The 17,658-nt window shown below is 38.9% G+C and overlaps 1 protein-coding gene across 1 annotated transcript; it reads left to right on the top strand.

Annotated features, from left to right (window-relative positions):
- Nucleotides 1-11,918: 11,918 nt before the first annotated feature.
- LOC117332316 (interaptin-like) lies at nt 11,919-16,077 on the top strand. Its single transcript, XM_033891202.1, has 7 exons — nt 11,919-12,525; nt 12,722-13,267; nt 13,464-13,853; nt 14,092-14,481; nt 14,596-14,922; nt 15,058-15,285; nt 15,599-16,077. The coding sequence occupies exons 1-7, from the start codon at nt 11,919-11,921 to the stop codon at nt 16,075-16,077; spliced, it is 2,967 nt and encodes a 988-aa protein (XP_033747093.1).
- The last annotated feature ends 1,581 nt before the right edge of the window (nt 16,078-17,658 follow it).

The following is a 17,658-nucleotide window of genomic DNA, read 5'->3' as shown; positions in this document are numbered from 1 at the left end:
TGTGTGTTAAGTTTGTCGTTTAACATTTCTCCTTGTGTGATAAGTTTGTCGTTTAACATTTTCCCTTGTGTGATAAGTTTGTCGTTTAACATTTTCCCTTGTGTGATAAGTTTGTCGTTTAACATTTCTCCTTGTGTGATAAGTTTGTCGTTTAACATTTCCCTTGTGTGATAAGTTTGTCGTTTAATATTTCTCCTTGTGTGATAAGTTTGTCGTTTCATATTTCTCCTTGTGTGATAAGTTTGTCGTTTAACATTTCCCTTGTGTGATAAGTTTGTCGTTTAACATTTCCCTTGTGTGATAAGTTTGTCGTTTAACATTTTCCCTTGTGTGATAAGTTTGTCGTTTAACATTTCTCCTTGTGTGATAAGTTTATCGTTTAACAGTTCTCCTTGTGTGATAAGTTTGTCGTTTAACATTTCTCCTTGTGTGATAAGTTTGTCGTTTAACATTTTCCCTTGTGTGATAAGTTTGTCGTTTAACATTTTCCCTTGTGTGATAAGTTTGTCGTTTAACATTTGTTCTTGTGTGATAAGTTTGTCGTTTAACATTTTCCCTTGTGTGATAAGTTTGTCGTTTAACAGTTCTCCTTGTGTGATAAGTTTGTCGTTTAACATTTTCCCTTGTGTGATAAGTTTGTCGTTTAACATTTCTCCTTGTGTGTTAAGTTTATCGTTTAACAGTTCTCCTTGTGTGATAAGTTTATCGTTTAACATTTCTCCTTGTGTGATAAGTTTATCGTTTAACATTTCTCCTTGTGTGTTAAGTTTATCGTTTAACATTTCTCCTTGTGTGTTAAGTTTGTCGTTTAACATTTCTCCTTGTGTGATAAGTTTGTCGTTTAACATTTTCCCTTGTGTGATAAGTTTGTCGTTTAACATTTGTCCTTGTGTGATAAGTGTTGGTTAATATGACTCTTGGTTCCGCTGTCACTAATATTGCTACCAATTTACGAGTATGAAAAGTTAAGCAAAGGCAGGTGCCGTCGGTACATCAGAACATTTTATTTTCTTCCAGAACATATTTTCGTGTTGTCCTTGTAATTTGGCATCTAAAGTTGAGTTTTGTTCATATCTTGCTTTCTTTAAGTTGAGCTAAAAAATATGATATTTTTTTTTACCATTCCTTTATTCATGGTTTTGTCTTTCTGGTGTTTTCAAAGACGGACTCCAAACTTTCTCCATATTATCTTGATATGTGACGCGTCGCAGTTCTCGCATCCGAATTTATATACACTTTCTGTGACTTTCTGTTGAATTGTTTTATCTTAAGGATGTGAAGGATGTTTCAGAGAATCCTGTGTTATGGCCGTTGCCGGGATGAATATTTGTTCTTTCATCCTATTCTTTTCCTTGATGGTACTTTTCTTGTTTCTTCTTTATCTGGCCCTATCATGATATCCAAACGTCGCCAAAGGGGAATGAATGTGTTCCTGTAATTTTGATATCCTGTGTTTATGTGGCAATAGAATCACATCTTTTTAGGAACATTTTCGGTGTAGGGGATGGTGAGTCTAGATATAAATCGACAGCTATCTACCGAAACTCTCCAGTTGATATCCTTAAATTCCATGTGTCCACATATCAAAATATAACTACTTCTGATATTGGAAGAGCAATCGTCATAGATTTTATATAACGTCATATTCCCCCTCCCTTATATCTAAAATTTGGTCGTACACCATAACTGTAAATCACTTACACGTGGTATATGTATTACTGTGTTAATACGCGAGTAGAGTAAATCACTTACACGTGGTATATGTATTACTGTGTTAATACGCGAGGAGAGTAAATCACTTACACGTGGTATATGTATTACTGTGTTAATACGCGAGAAGAGTAAATCACTTACACGTGGTATATGTATTACTGTGTTAATACGCGAGGAGAGTAAATCACTTACACGTGATATATATGTATTACTGTGTTAATACGCGAGGAGTGTAAATCACTTACACGTGGTATATGTATTACGGTGTTAATACGCGAGGAGAGTAAATCACTTACACGTGGTATATATGTATTACTGTGTTAATACGCGAGGAGAGTAAATCACTTCCACGTGGTATATGTATTACTGTGTTAATACGCGAGGAGAGTAAATCACTTATACGTGGTATATGTATTACTGTGTTAATACGCGAGTAGAGTAAATCACTTCCACGTGGTATATGTATTACTGTGTTAATACGCGAGGAGAGTAAATCACTTACACGTGGTATATGTATTACTGTGTTAATACGCGAGGAGAGTAAATCACTTACACGTGGTATATGTATTACTGTGTTAATACGCGAGAGAGTCAGTCGCGATTATTTGTACGAAAATAACAATCCTGGATGGCGACAAACCTACTGGTTATGATATAAGAGTCTTGCCGAGTCAAAATCTATAAACCCTCATCATTCGCGAATTAAGTCATTTCTAAGATCAGCGTTCGTGACATCGTCTATCCGCGAATATGTCCTGAAGTGGTAAGTTCGCAAAATAAAGAATTCGCGGAATCTATGTGCTTTACAGTATTAAAGCCTTACTGATATTGAGAAGATGTCACACCATTTCAATTGCACATAAAAGTCGAGAGGAAGGATGGAAAACGTTTAAATATATATTATGGCATCATGGTGCTGTCGAGATATTGAATAGTGCCCGAGCCGGAGACACATTAAAATATTAATTATCAAAACTGTTGCTTTACTTAATACTATTCTTTCCAGATGCATCAAGGTTTTATGATAGTGGGTCATTGATTTGAAAACAAAATAGTAGAAAGATTTAAAGTTGACGTGGTACATGGAGCAAACCTTCCGGTCCGTCATTATAATAATCGGACAGATAGATCAATATTCTAAGTACATACTACCACCTCTCTTGCCATCTACGACCTCATGTAACACGTGTGATATGTAAGGGGTGTTATTGCACAATAGAAACACATACAGAATAAATTCGCATCAGTCGTATTGCCTATAGAAAACATGTTAGAATGCTAATGTTTGATAAAATCCGCTTAGTCGATTTGTCTACATTTCCAAGCTGTATAGCTACACGAGTGGCGTATTAAGAAGCATTTTTCTATGTAAGTTATTTTTTCACTTCGTGAAAATCATTATAGTCTTGTGTTCAAAGACATGTTTGAAGTAAAGCAATCAGATTTATATTTTAGAGTAGGTTGCTACAATAAAATGCTCTACTTCCTAGCAAAGCAATGTTCTCTGTTATACAGTACATATTTGATAATTAACGAATTGATATTTAACATACCATCTTATTCCGTGGCGTTTGTGAAATAAATTTTGGTTTCTTGGTTTGAAATACAAAACTGCCTGATAGCTACATCTTAAGAGGTCTCGACTCTCTGACTGATGATATTATGTATCCATAAGTAACCATGCAATTACTGTTTGCTACAGGTTGGTTGTACAAACGACACACAATGATTTAAGGATGCCATATCCTTAGTCTGGTAATAAAATCCCCCTGATATGATTATAGTGTCCTGTTTTTAAACGAATGCTCAGTATTAATAGATTTAATTATCGTCCGTTTTTAGTAATTGATTCTGTAACATTTAATGCCACTATATATTTTTGCTTGATTACATGCATATGCAGATGACAGAAAAAAAGTTTGAAATAACTTTCTTGATGATAGAAAATTCCGATATCCATTATGTTTTAAATAGTAATTTCTCCAGTAAATAATGAGCATATATAAAACTAGTTTTCTTTTCACATGTCCTGTTTACGGTTGTTAAGTAAAAGTCTAGCTGTATAGTCATGTGAAGCAAATGTCCATATTCCCTATATAATAGGATATTTTGTGATATTGACTTTGTCAAAACTAGTATCTGCATTAACCAACACTGGGAAACAGCTGGTTCTCTCAGCGGTATAACCCATTCAGTCTTAAATGGAACACGTGATACAAATCCTCCGTCCAACGAAATATAACATCGCTGTTATCTTTTGGACTAATATTTGGAAACTAATATGCAGAATAAGAAAATAATATGGTAAGTAGAATAATTCGATAAGCACTGTCTAAAGCCAATGTTCTCTTTAAAAATAAGATATGCCAATATATTTCACCACGTGATTGCTTAATGTACCAGAACTTTTATCATAAAAGAAACTATGGTATCACTATGGTAAGTCCGTATGAAACGTGCACATACATGACTATTTTAAAGTTTTGCAATACATTTTGTGTGTATTAAAAGTACTTCATCTCTTACAAGACTTTCTAGATATTTTGTGATTCAAACTTACATTCAGACAGATACATTGTATGTATTGATTATTTCGTTAAAGTATTTATTTGTGTTTATTGGTTTAAATCGACACAAATATTTCCTGGTGATCAACGTGATATATCGGACTGAAAACAGGATTAAAGTAATAGTTAAAAAGTAACCTCATTAAGATAAACTCAGAAGTACATTTACAGAATTAACCTCTCACAGAACAGTCATTCAGTTGTTACATTAAATCTCGGGATATATAAACTCCTATCTATAGTCGGTAGGCTAATTAGGTACATGTATTGGCTTTCGAGTTCAGTTACTTCTGTCAGGTTTCGAGTGGTATTGTAAAGTAACGTTTAATTCTGGGGTTGTAATTGTTACGTAAAATGTATGTCAAACCTCGAAAAAATGAAATATTAAAAAAACAAACCACAGAGATTATATTTTTAACCAATGTTACACTACATGCATCACTTCGTATACTGCCCTGTTTTATTACAGTATGATTTAATTAATAAATTCATTTTAAACATCATTTCATGATGTTGATTATTGCCTTTTACTGATGGTTGTATCTAACGACCCTCTTTCCTCTTTATACTTTAAAGGATGATGTTTGGCCTCTGCTGTTTGGTGATGACGGGTTTAGTCAGTATGGGAACATACTTCGGCAGTGCCTTAATACATACGCCAGTGCGGAAATTAGTTTCTACGTTCAATACAGATTTTTACGAGCCATCACCGTATCAACAATACTTGCAACAGAACAACTTCTCGAAAACGATGTCTGATGTTTCGAACGTGAATAGCAAACCTAGCCAAGGCTCAAAAGGTGATCCCTTTCAGGACTCGAAAGTCTTCCCTTCCGAAGACGTGAATATCGACCATATTCAGGACTCGAAAGTCGTCCCTTCCGAAGACGTGAATATCGACCATATTCAGGACTCGAAAGTCGTCCCTTCCGAAGACGTGAATGTCGACCATATTCAGGACTTGAAAGTCGTCCCTTCCGAAGACGTGGATGTCGACGTTATTCAGGACTCGAAAGCTTCACCTGCCCAGGACCCGAACTTTGTCCCAATACCAAACGTGAAAGCCAGTCCTATCAATCATATTGCTTTCGTAAAGGTACACAAAGCTGCCAGCACAACTGTTCAGAACATCTTCCTGCGCTATGGATATGAAAACGACCTTGTGTTTGCTCTTCCAAGTGTCGGTTCTACTATAAGCATTCATCAAACGGTGCAACCAGACAATATTCTTCCACCACCACCGAACATGGGTTATGATATACTGTGTGCTCACGTTCGATATAACAGGGAGGCATTTGAAAATATATTACCGAATGATACTAAGTACTTCGGAATAGTAAGGGAACCATTTCGTCATTTCCAATCTAATTTACAGTACTACCGTCAGCGGTACGTGGTAAAGATACCTGGGGATAGGCCGGTTCTGGAGTACCTGCTTCATAATGATAAATATATGAAGTTCGGGGATCACATTCCATCCACCTATAACAGAATGGCGTTTCGATTTCGGGTTTCCTAAAGAATTGTTTTGGTCAAACAATCATACCGAAATTCAAAAATATTTATTAAAACTGGATAATGAAATGGACTTGGTGATTGTAACGGAATATTTTGACGAGTCCATTGTGTTGATGAGACGAGTTTTAAACTGGGACTTAAAGCACGTCCTATATGGTAAACTAAATTCGAAAGCAGAAGAAAGACCCTCGATTGGCTATAGGACCAGAAGAAGAAAACTTGTATAAAAACTGGGCACGTATTGATTATGCCCTTTACGATCATTTCCTGAAAAAAATCAAAGACAAAATAGGACAACAGCCACCAGATTTCTATGACGAGCTAGCTTACTTTAGAAAGACGAGAACTAAGTTTAATGATTTTTGTCTATCTGCCTTGAACAATGGTCCGACTGATATTGAATTCGAAGGAAGCCAGTGGAATGAACCATTCGTGGTGACAAAGGAACACTGTAAACACCTGTATATCAGGGAGATTCCATTTTTTAATCAACTCAGATCACAACGACAGCTCCAGGTAAATAGAATGAAATTCACATCTAGCAAGGTTACGTAATGAGTACACGAGTATGAACCAGATTGTGAACATTACATTGTATAACACTGTTTCATATGACGTGTGTATGTAAGATAGAGGCATTCCACCCGAAGGTCACAAAATGTGGCGAAACCCGAGGATGGATATCCCTATTCTACACACACCTACAATGAAAGAGTCATTTTCTCTCGTTTCATTACCGAATTTCTATCTCTCAGCCATCCATTATTTTCGTATTTAGATTCTTTATTCGAGATTTTCACCAAACAAAAATCCTTTTGAGTATAATGCCGAAGGGCCATACTCGTTTATGGCACAACTATAAGTCTAAAGTAATCTAAGTTTTTTATGGTTTACTACTGAACGGATATATTAACGGATATAAACTACACAAAACAATAGCTATTGACATCCGTGATCAAATTGTCAACATCCGGAAAAAGAAATTCTCTGCTATGATACTTTAAACAAAATCACTCAACTTAAAGTAGGGCATAAGACTTCCATTTTCACATATAAATCATTTTCAATTCCCCATATTTGACCATTTTCAGTAATATATCTGTTTATTGTTCAGTCACTTATTTAAATACTGCGTCACATTACCATTGACTTCAGTTCAAGGCTATTCGGAGTCGTTCTCGACCGCCATGACACGGCGATGTTTCAGTGCTGAAATATTTGTGGTATTAAACAAAGTGATTTTGACAACTTTATGTGTGAACGAGAGAACAGGGACTCGATAGGAGTATTCGATCTGTTCTGTGACATACGTGCTAACCGTGTTTGCTAGGATTATACGTGCTAACCGTGTTTTCTTGTTGGATTGACGTTCGATTGACGAGGTTGAAGTGTGACTGTAAGTTTCCGTGCCTGCAGTCGTATAAACTCATAATATAGACTATTTATTACAATTAAAGGAAATAATTTCTTTACATGTAACTCCTGAATACATATCTATTTTCATTTATTTATGTGTTTCTTATTTTTAGTTAATTCGAACTTTTTAAACCTGACACGACGATGTCAGCTGACTCTTACATAGCTACAATATATTTCACAAAGGCAAACTCTATACAACATGTCAAGATATGAAAGAAGAATATTTATAAAATAGTATAACATTATTGAACCTTTTAGAGAAGTATTTAGAGTTTTTCTTCATGCACTTGGGATCGATTCTAACGTGTTTGTTTGAGATATCTCTTAATAAACGCTTCGTAATGATCTTTAATGATTAACGTTTTGTTTGACCTGGTGGAATATTCCATCCCTCTGTTTGACCATGTGAAATATACCATCCTTGTGATGGACATTGATATATTCTGTCCTTGTTGACAATTAACCATGAGGATATTTTGTCATTCAGGCATTTTGGCTTTTTATATTGACAGTAAGAATTTTGGCCTTTGGTGCTGACATTAAGGTATATAAGCTTTTTGTGATGACAGTTAGGTATTTGGTGTTTTTTGTGTGTGTGTGTGTTGAAAGTGAGGCGTTTTGGCTTTTTTGTGCGTTGACAGTGATGCGTTTTGGCTTTGTGTGTTGGCGATGAGGCGTTTTGTAATGACAGTGAGACATTTTGGCCTTTTTGTGTTAACAGCAAGGCGTTTTAGCTTTGTGTCTTGCCAGTAAGCCATTTTGGCTTTTTTTTGTTGCCAGTGAGGTATCCTGGCTTTGTGCATTGCTAGCGAGATATCTTGGCTTATTTTGCTGGCAGTGAGGCATTTTGGCGTTTTGTTTTTGTTGTAAGTGAGGCATTTTTACTTTGTGTTGACGCTGTGGTGTATTTTTACTTTTTGTGTTGACGCCGTGGTGTATTTTTACTTTTTGTGTTGACACCGTTGTGTATTTTTACTTTTTGTGTTGATGCCATGGTGTATTTTTATCTTTCATGTTGACGCCGTGGTGTATTTTTATCTTTCGTGTTGACACCGTTGTGTATTTTTACTTTTCGTGTTGACGTCTTGGTGTATTTTTTACCATTTCTGCTGACGCCTTGGTGTATTTTTATCTTTGTGTTGACGCCGTGGTGTATTTTTACTTTTTGTGTTGACATCGTGGTGTATTTTTACTTTTTGTGGTGACGCCGTGGTGTATTTTTATCTTTCGTGTTGACACCGTTGTGTATTTTTACTTTTTGTGGTGACGCCGTGGTGTATTTTTATCTTTCGTGTTGACACCGTTGTGTATTTTTACTTTTTGTGTTGACGCCGTGGTGTATTTTTACTTTTTGTGTTGACATCGTGGTGTATTTTTACTTTTTGTGGTGACGCCGTGGTGTATTTTTATCTTTCGTGTTGACACCGTTGTGTATTTTTACTTTTTGTGTTGACGCCGTGGTGTATTTTTATCTTTCGTGTTGACACCGTTGTGTATTTTTACTTTTTATGTTGACGCCGTGGTGTATTTTTACTTTTTGTGTTGACGCCGTGGTGTATTTTTACTTTTTGTGTTGACGCCGTGGTGTATTTTTACTTTTTGTGTTGACGCCGTGGTGTATTTTTACTTTTTGTGTTGACGCCGTGGTGTATTTTTACTTTTTGTGTTGACGCCTTGGTGTATTTTTACTTTTTGTGTTGACGCCGTGGTGTATTTTTACTTTTTGTGTTGACGCCTTGGTGTTTTTGTACCATTTGTGTTGACGCCGTGGTGTATTTTTCCCTTTTGTGTTGACGCCGTGGTATATTTGACTCTGTTCCTATATATACAGTCCCCATATATTGCTTGGCCAACTAATGTAGAATAACCACTCTTTAGACTGGTATTCATCGTGCTTAAATTTACTTAAATATATATATAAAGACATGGAGGTAAAAGTTCTCCACAGGAGCTTAATATTACACAGTATCATACAATATGGATTTTGCTTAGTTATTAAGCATAATTGACTTTAAGCAAGTTATTTAAGGCGATTACTTTAGTAATTCACAATCGCGTAAACCCCCTCCAACAGCTGTACGGAGAAACCACCAACCCATAACTTGTTTTTACCTCATGATCGTCCAGCATGGAGGCAACAAGACATCATAAACAACCACATACGATATTAATAACTGATGATCTACAACGCCACACGTACTTTGGAACCTCCCACGCCAAGCTAGTCCTTATGTCAACAGTAATTGAATTATGGCTATTTGACTTAAGACATTGCGGATAGGATCATAGATGTTAGTCATTAAGACATTAACGATAAGAACAGAGAAGTCAATCATTAAGACATAAACGATATGAACGGAGAAGTCAATCATTAAGACACTAACGATAGGACCATAGAGGTCAAACATTAAGACACTAACGATAGGACCATAGAGGTCAATCATTAAGACATACACGATAGGAACAGAGAAGTAACTCATTAAGACATTACCGATAGGAACAGAGAAGTAACTCATTAAGACATTACTGATAGGAACAGAGAAGTCAATCATTAAGACATTAACGATAGGAACAGAGAAGTCAATCATTAAGACATTACCGATAGCATCATTTAAGTCAATCATTAAGACATTACCGATAGGAACAGAGAAGTCAATCATTAAGACATTACCGATAGGACCATACAGGTCAATCATCAAGACATAAACGATAGGACCATAGAGGTCAAACATTAAGACATTAACGATAGGACCATAGAGGTCAATCATTAAGACATTAACGATAGCAACAGAGAAGTAAATCATTAAGACATTACCGAGGGACAGGGGTGTTTATCATTAAGACACTAACGATGAGAACAGAGTTGTCAGTCACTACCGATAGGAAAACATGTCAATAATGTCAATCAGAGGGCTGTCATTAGGACATTGTCGATAGGATCACTCGCAAATACATTGCCGATATGAAAAAGATGTCAATTGCAGGGACAGTTTCGAGAGAACTGAAACAGAAATCGGAGATTGGGTAACAGCTGCATGCCGTGTTTTTCAAAAATATATAACCAGTGTTTGTATACATTCATCTTCATTGAATCTTGCACATATAACTCATAACGAAAATAAATCTGTAAATGTCGTGGATTTACATGGAAAGGAAATGTATGGGTAACACGTGTAAGCATCTCAAATGATATTTCTCTAAATCTGTACCTCTCTGGTGGGCAATATGTATCGTTACGTAGACTAATTACCTACAGACCGTGATATATCTTAGATTGACGGCGTGGTGGCGGTCTGTTTAGTGATATAGTATCTAGTAAATACTGTTTGTTGTCAGATAAACATGGTATAAGCCACGTTACAATAGCAGATATATCAAACATGCTGATCAGGGGTGTATTGGGTAACGTCTCAGGAAAGAGGCAACTCTTGGAATGTCACTTGCATGTCTTCTACTCATGCTGTTTATTCTAAATGTGAAATAGAGAAAAGACCCGTACAGATATTTAAGTAATAGTGTACAGGGGTTATCGATGATGACAGCAAAGAGAAAACAGATGTGAGTAGCCACTGAAGTATCGAGGATGACGGCACAAAACGAAGTGAATAGTCACTGAAGTATCGAGGATGACGGCACAAAACGAAGTGAATAGTCACTGAAGTATCGAGGATGACGGCACAAAACGAAGTGAATAGTCACTGAAGTATCGAGGATGACGGCACAAAACGAAGTGAATAGTCACTGAAGTATCGAGAATGACGGCACAAAACGAAGTGAATAGTCACTGAAGTATCGAGGATGACGGCACAAAACGAAGTGAATAGTCACTGAAGTATCGAGGATGACGGCACAAAACGAAGTGAATAGTCACTGAAGTATCGAGGATGACGGCACAAAACGAAGTGAATAGTCACTGAAGTATCGAGGATGACGGCACAAAACGAAGTGAATAGTCACTGAAGTATCGAGGATGACGGCACAAAACGAAGTGAATAGTCACTGAAGTATCGAGGATGACGGCACAAAACGAAGTGAATAGTCACTGAAGTATCGAGGATGACGGCACAAAACGAAGTGAATAGTCACTGAAGTATCGAGGATGACGGCACAAAACGAAGTGAATAGTCACTGAAGTATCGAGGATGACGGCACAAAACGAAGTGAATAGTCACTGAAGTATCGAGGATGACGGCACAAAACGAAGTGAATAGTCACTGAAGTATCGAGGATGACGGCACAAAACGAAGTGAATAGTCACTGAAGTATCGAGGATGACGGCACAAAACGAAGTGAATAGTCACTGAAGTATCGAGGATGACGGCACAAAACGAAGTGAATAGTCACTGAAGTATCGAGGATGACGGCACAAAACGAAGTGAATAGTCACTGAAGTATCGAGGGTGACGGCACAAAACGAAGTGAATAGTCACTGAAGTATCGAGGATGACGGCACAAAACGAAGATAATAGTCACTGAAGTATCGAGGATGACGGCACAAAACGAAGATAATAGTCACTGAAGTATCGAGGATGACGGCACAAAACGAAGATAATAGTCACTGAAGTATCGAGGATGACGGCACAAAACGAAGATAATAGTCACTGAAGTATCGAGGATGACGGCACAAAACGAAGTGAATAGTCACTGAAGTATCGAGGATGACGGCACAAAACGAAGATAATAGTCACTGAAGTATCGAGGATGACGGCACTGAGCGAAGTGATCGTAGCCTATAGAGTGAACGTAAGCCATGGAGTTTTGAAGATGGCACAGAGCGAAGTGAATGTAACCAATGGAGTATTGGGGATATCTCAGAGCGAAGTGAACGTAACCCATGGAGTATTGTGGATGTCACATAGTGAAGGGAATGTAACCCATGGAGTATTGTGGATGTCACATAGTGAAGGGAATGTAACCTATGGAGTATTGAGGATATCACAGAGCGAAGTGAACCCATCCCATGGATTATTGAGGAGAAGTGACCGTAACCCGTGGAGTATTGAGGATGTCACAGAGCGAAGGGAACGTAACCCATGGAGTATTGAGGATATCACAGAGCGAAGTGAACGTAACCCATGGAGTATTGAGGATATCACAGAGCGAAGTGAACGTAACCCATGGAGTATTGAGGATATCACAGAGCGAAGTGAACGTAACCCATGGAGTATTGAGGATATCACAGAGCGAAGTGAACGTAACCATGGAGTATTGAGGAGGAGTGACCGTAACCCGTGGAGTATTGAGGATATCACAGAGCGAAGTGAACGTAACCCATGGAGTATTGAGGATATCACAGAGCGAAGTGAACGTAACCATGGAGTATTGAGGATATCACAGAGCGAAGGGAACGTAACCCATGGAGTATTGAGGATGTTACAAAGCGAGGTGAACGTAACCCATGGAGTATTGAGGATATCACAGAGCGAAGTGAACGTAACCCGTGGAGTATTGAGGATGTTACAAAGCGAGGTGAACGTAACCCATGGAGTATTGTGGTGTCACAGAGCAAAGTGAACGTAACCCATGGAGTATTGAGGATGTTACAGAGCGAAGTTTACGTAACCCATGGAGTATTGAGGATGTTACAGAGCGAAGGGAACGTAATCCATTGAGTATTAAGGATGTCACAGAGCGAAGTGAACGTAACTCATGGAGTATTGAGGATATCACAGAGCGAAGTGAACGTAACCCATGGAGTATTGAGGATATCACAGAGCGAAGGGAACGTAACCCATGGAGTATTGAGGATGTTACAGAGCGAAGTGAACGTAGCCCGTGGAGTATTGAGGATATAACAGAGCGAAGGGAACGTAACCCATGGAGTATTGAGGATGTCACAGAGCGAAGTGAACGTAACCCATGGAGTATTGAGGATATCACAGAGCGAAGTGAACGTAACCCATGGAGTATTGAGGATATCACAGAGCGAAGTGAACGTAACCATGGAGTATTGAGGAGAAGTGACCGTAACCCGTGGAGTATTGAGGATATCACAGAGCGAAGTGAACGTAACCCATGGAGTATTGAGGATATCACAGAGCGAAGTGAACGTAACCATGGAGTATTGAGGATATCACAGAGCGAAGGGAACGTAACCCATGGAGTTTTGAGGATGTTACAAAGCGAGGGGAACGTAACCCATGGAGTATTGAGGATATCACAGAGCGAAGTGAACGTAACCCGTGGAGTATTGAGGATGTTACAAAGCGAGGTGAACGTAACCCATGGAGTATTGTGGTGTCACAGAGCAAAGTGAACGTAACCCATGGAGTATTGAGGATGTAACAGAGCGAAGTTTACGTAACCCATGGAGTATTGAGGATGTTACAGAGCGAAGGGAACGTAATCCATTGAGTATTAAGGATGTCACAGAGCGAAGTGAACGTAACTCATGGAGTATTGAGGATATCACAGAGCGAAGTGAACGTAACCCATGGAGTATTGAGGATATCACAGAGCGAAGGGAACGTAACACATGGAGTATTGAGGATGTTACAGAGCGAAGTGAACGTAGCCCGTGGAGTATTGAGGATATAACAGAGCGAAGGGAACGTAACCCATGGAGTATTGAGGATGTCACAGAGCGAAGTGAACGTAACTCATGGAGTATTGAGGATATAACAGAGCGAAGTGAACGTAACTCATGGAGTATTGTGGTGTCACAGAGCAAAGTGAACGTAACCCATGGAGTATTGAGGATATCACAGAGCGAAGGGAACGTAACCCGTGGAGTATTGAGGATGTTACAGTGCGAAGGGAACGTAACCCATGGAGTATTGAGGATATCACAGAGCGAATGGAAAGTAACCCATGGAGTATTGAGGATGTTACAAAGCGAGGTGAACGTAACCCATGGAGTATTGTGGTGTCACAGAGCAAAGTGAACGTAACCCATGGAGTATTGAGGATGTTACAGAGCGAAGTTTACGTAACCCATGGAGTATTGAGGATGTTACAGAGCGAAGGGAACGTAATCCATTGAGTATTAAGGATGTCACAGAGCGAAGTGAACGTAACTCATGGAGTATTGAGGATATCACAGAGCGAAGTGAACGTAACCCATGGAGTATTGAGGATATCACAGAGCGAAGGGAACGTAACACATGGAGTATTGAGGATGTTACAGAGCGAAGTGAACGTAGCCCGTGGAGTATTGAGGATATAACAGAGCGAAGGGAACGTAACCCATGGAGTATTGAGGATGTCACAGAGCGAAGTGAACGTAACTCATGGAGTATTGAGGATATAACAGAGCGAAGTGAACGTAACTCATGGAGTATTGAGGATGTTACAGAGCGAAGTGAACGTAACCCATGGAGTATTGAGGATATCACAGAGCGAAGGGAAAGTAACCCATGGAGTATTGAGGATGTTACAGAGCGAAGTGAACGTAGCCCATGGAGTATTGAGGATGTCACAGAGCGAAGTGAACGTAGCCCATGGAGTATTGAGGATGTTACAGAGCGAAGGGAACGTAATCCATTGAGTATTGAGGATGTCACAGAGCGAAGGGAACGTAGCCCATGGAGTATTGAGGATATCACAGAGCGAAGTGAACGTAACCCGTGGAGTATTGAGGATGTTACAGAGCGAAGTGAACGTAATTCATTGAGTATTGAGGATGTCACAGAGCGAAGTGAACGTAACTCATGGAGTATTGAGGATATCACAGAGCGAAGTGAACGTAACCCATGGAGTATTGAGGGTATCACAGAGCGAAGTGAACGTTACCCATGAAGTATTGAGGATGTTACAGAGCGAAGTGAACGTAACCCATGGAGTATTGAGGATATCACAGAGCGAAGGGAACGTAACACATGGAGTATTGAGGATGTTACAGAGCGAAGTGAACGTAATTATAGCCCGTGGAGTATTGAGGATATCACAGAGCGAAGGGAACGTAACCCGTGGAGTATTGAGGATATCACAGAGCGAAGGGAACGTAACCCGTGGAGTATTGAGGATATCACAGAGCGAAGTGAACGTAACCCATGGAGTATTGAGGATATCACAGACCGAAGGGAACGTAACCCATGGAGTATTGAGGATATCACAGACCGAAGGGAACGTAACCCATGGAGTATTGAGGATGTTACAGAGCGAAGTGAACGTAACCCATGGAGTATTGAGGATATCACAGACCGAAGGGAACGTAACCCATGGAGTATTGAGGATATCACAGAGCGAAGTGAACGTAACCCATGGAGTATTGAGGATGTTACAGAGCGAAGGGAACGTAACCCGTGGAGTATTGAGGAGAAGTGAACGTAACCCATGGAGTATTGAGGATGTCACAGAGCGAAGTGAACGTAACCCATGGAGTATTGAGGATGTTACAGAGCGAAGTGAACGTAACCCATGGAGTATTGAGGATATCACAGAGCGAAGTGAACGTAACCCATGGAGTATTGAGGATGTTACAGAGCGAAGGGAACGTAATCCATTGAGTATTGAGGATGTCACAGAGCGAAGTGAACGTAACTCATGGAGTATTGAGGATATCACAGAGCGAAGTGAACGTTACCCATGGAGTATTGAGGATATCACAGAGCGAAGTGAACGTTACCCATGGAGTATTGAGGATGTTACAGAGCGAAGGGAACGTAACCCATGGAGTATTGAGGATATCACAGAACGAAGGGAACGTAACCCATGGAGTATTGAGGATGTTACAGAGCGAAATGACCGTAACCCATTGAGTATTGAGGATGTTACAGAGCGAAGGGAACGTTATCCATTGAGTATTGAGGATGTCACAGAGCGAAGTGAACGTAACTCATGGAGTATTGAGGATATCACAGAGCGAAGTGAACGTAACCCATGGAGTATTGAGGATATCACAGAGCGAAGGGGAACGTAACACATGGAGTATTTAGGATGTTACAGAGCGAAGTGAACGTAGCCCATGGAGTATTGAGGATATCACAGAGCGAAGGGGAACGTAACCCATGGAGTATTGAGGATGTTACAGAGCGAAGTGAACGTAACCCATGGAGTATTGAAGATGTTACAGAGCGAAGGGAACGTAACCCATAGAGTATTGAGGATGTTACAGAGCGAGGTGAACGTAACCCATGGAGTATTGAGGATATCACAGAGCGAAGTGAACGTTACCCATGGAGTATTGAGGATGTTACAGAGCGAAGTGAGCCTAGCCCATTGAGTATATTGACGATCTGCATTTACAAACTGATGTAGCTCTTTTTTATATATTGATTTGGTGGATGGTGACGGTATCAGATTAAGATTGAAGTATGTTACTTATTCAAGCCTCAGCATTCAGAAGTAAATAACCACTATATTAAATATTGATCCGTTACTAGATCCTAGTATATAGTCGATATGAATGCAATTTGGGTGACAGATGCATGCAAATGGAATGATGGCTGTTAAGTCGGTTTCATCATATCGACAATATACTAGCTCCAGATAAAAACTCAGAGCTTACATTTACACTCCCCCTAAACAGTGTATGTACATAAACTGAAACAAAATAGATGTTGAATTCAGGACGTTCCAACAAGTTCAATTACCAGAACAGCCAAACTCTCCGGACGAAATAATATAATTACTCGTTTAATCTTCAACGACAAAACATTTGAGTACAATTTAAATTCTAATAGTTAATATGAAAATGCTCATGTTATTGCTCTTTAGTCTTTACTGTATAAGATATGGTCAGGAGGACAACTGTGACAACACCTGAACCACATCATCTATTCTGTACTGAAAGTCACATGTCATGTCCCTATTATGTACTGAAAGTCACATGTCATGTCACTATTCTGTACTGAATGTCACATGTCATGTCACTATTCTGTACTGAATATCACATGTCATGTCACTAGTCTGTACTGAATGTCACATGTCATGTCACTAGTCTGTACTGAATGTCACATGTCATGTCCCTATTCTGTACTGAATGTCACATGTCATGTCACTATTCTATACTGAAAGTCACAAGTCATGTCACTAGTCTGTACTGAAAGTCACAAGTCATGTCACTATTCTGTACTAAAAGTCACAAGTCAAGTCACTATTCTGTAAAGTCACAAGTCATGTCACTATTCTATACTGAAAGTCACAAGTCATGTCACTATTCTGTACTAAAAGTCACAAGTCATGTCATTATTCTATACTGAAAGTCACAAGTCAAGTCACTATTCTGTACTAAAAGTCACAAGTCAAGTCACTATTCTATACTGAAAGTCACAAGTCATGTCACTATTCTGTACTAAAAGTCACAAGTCATGTCACTATTCTGTAAAGTCACAAGTCAAGTCACTATTCTGTAAAGTCACAAGTCATGTCTCTATTCTATACTGAAAGTCACAAGTCAAGTCACTATTCTGTACTGAAAGTCACAAGTCATGTCACTATTCTGTAAAGTCACAAGTCATGTCACTATTCTGTAAAGTCACAAGTCAAGTCACTATTCTGT

This window comes from Pecten maximus, chromosome 8, assembly GCF_902652985.1.
Source record: "Pecten maximus chromosome 8, xPecMax1.1, whole genome shotgun sequence".
Lineage (NCBI taxonomy): Eukaryota > Metazoa > Mollusca > Bivalvia > Pectinida > Pectinidae > Pecten > Pecten maximus.
The sequence above is the reverse complement of the archived record's forward strand: the minus strand, read 5'-3'. Positions and strand labels throughout refer to the sequence as shown.

What these genes read in the sequence shown, in the direction of transcription:
- LOC117332316 (XM_033891202.1), top strand. Translation starts at nt 11,919, where the DNA reads ATGACGGCACTGAGCGAAGTGATCGTAGCCTATAGAGTGAACGTAAGC. An exon ending in TATCACAGAGCGAAGTGAAC is followed by an intron (nt 12,526 to 12,721) that starts GTAACCATGGAG and finishes GTGGTGTCACAG; the next exon opens with AGCAAAGTGAACGTAACCCA. An exon ending in TATAACAGAGCGAAGTGAAC is followed by an intron (nt 13,854 to 14,091) that starts GTAACTCATGGA and finishes GTGGTGTCACAG; the next exon opens with AGCAAAGTGAACGTAACCCA.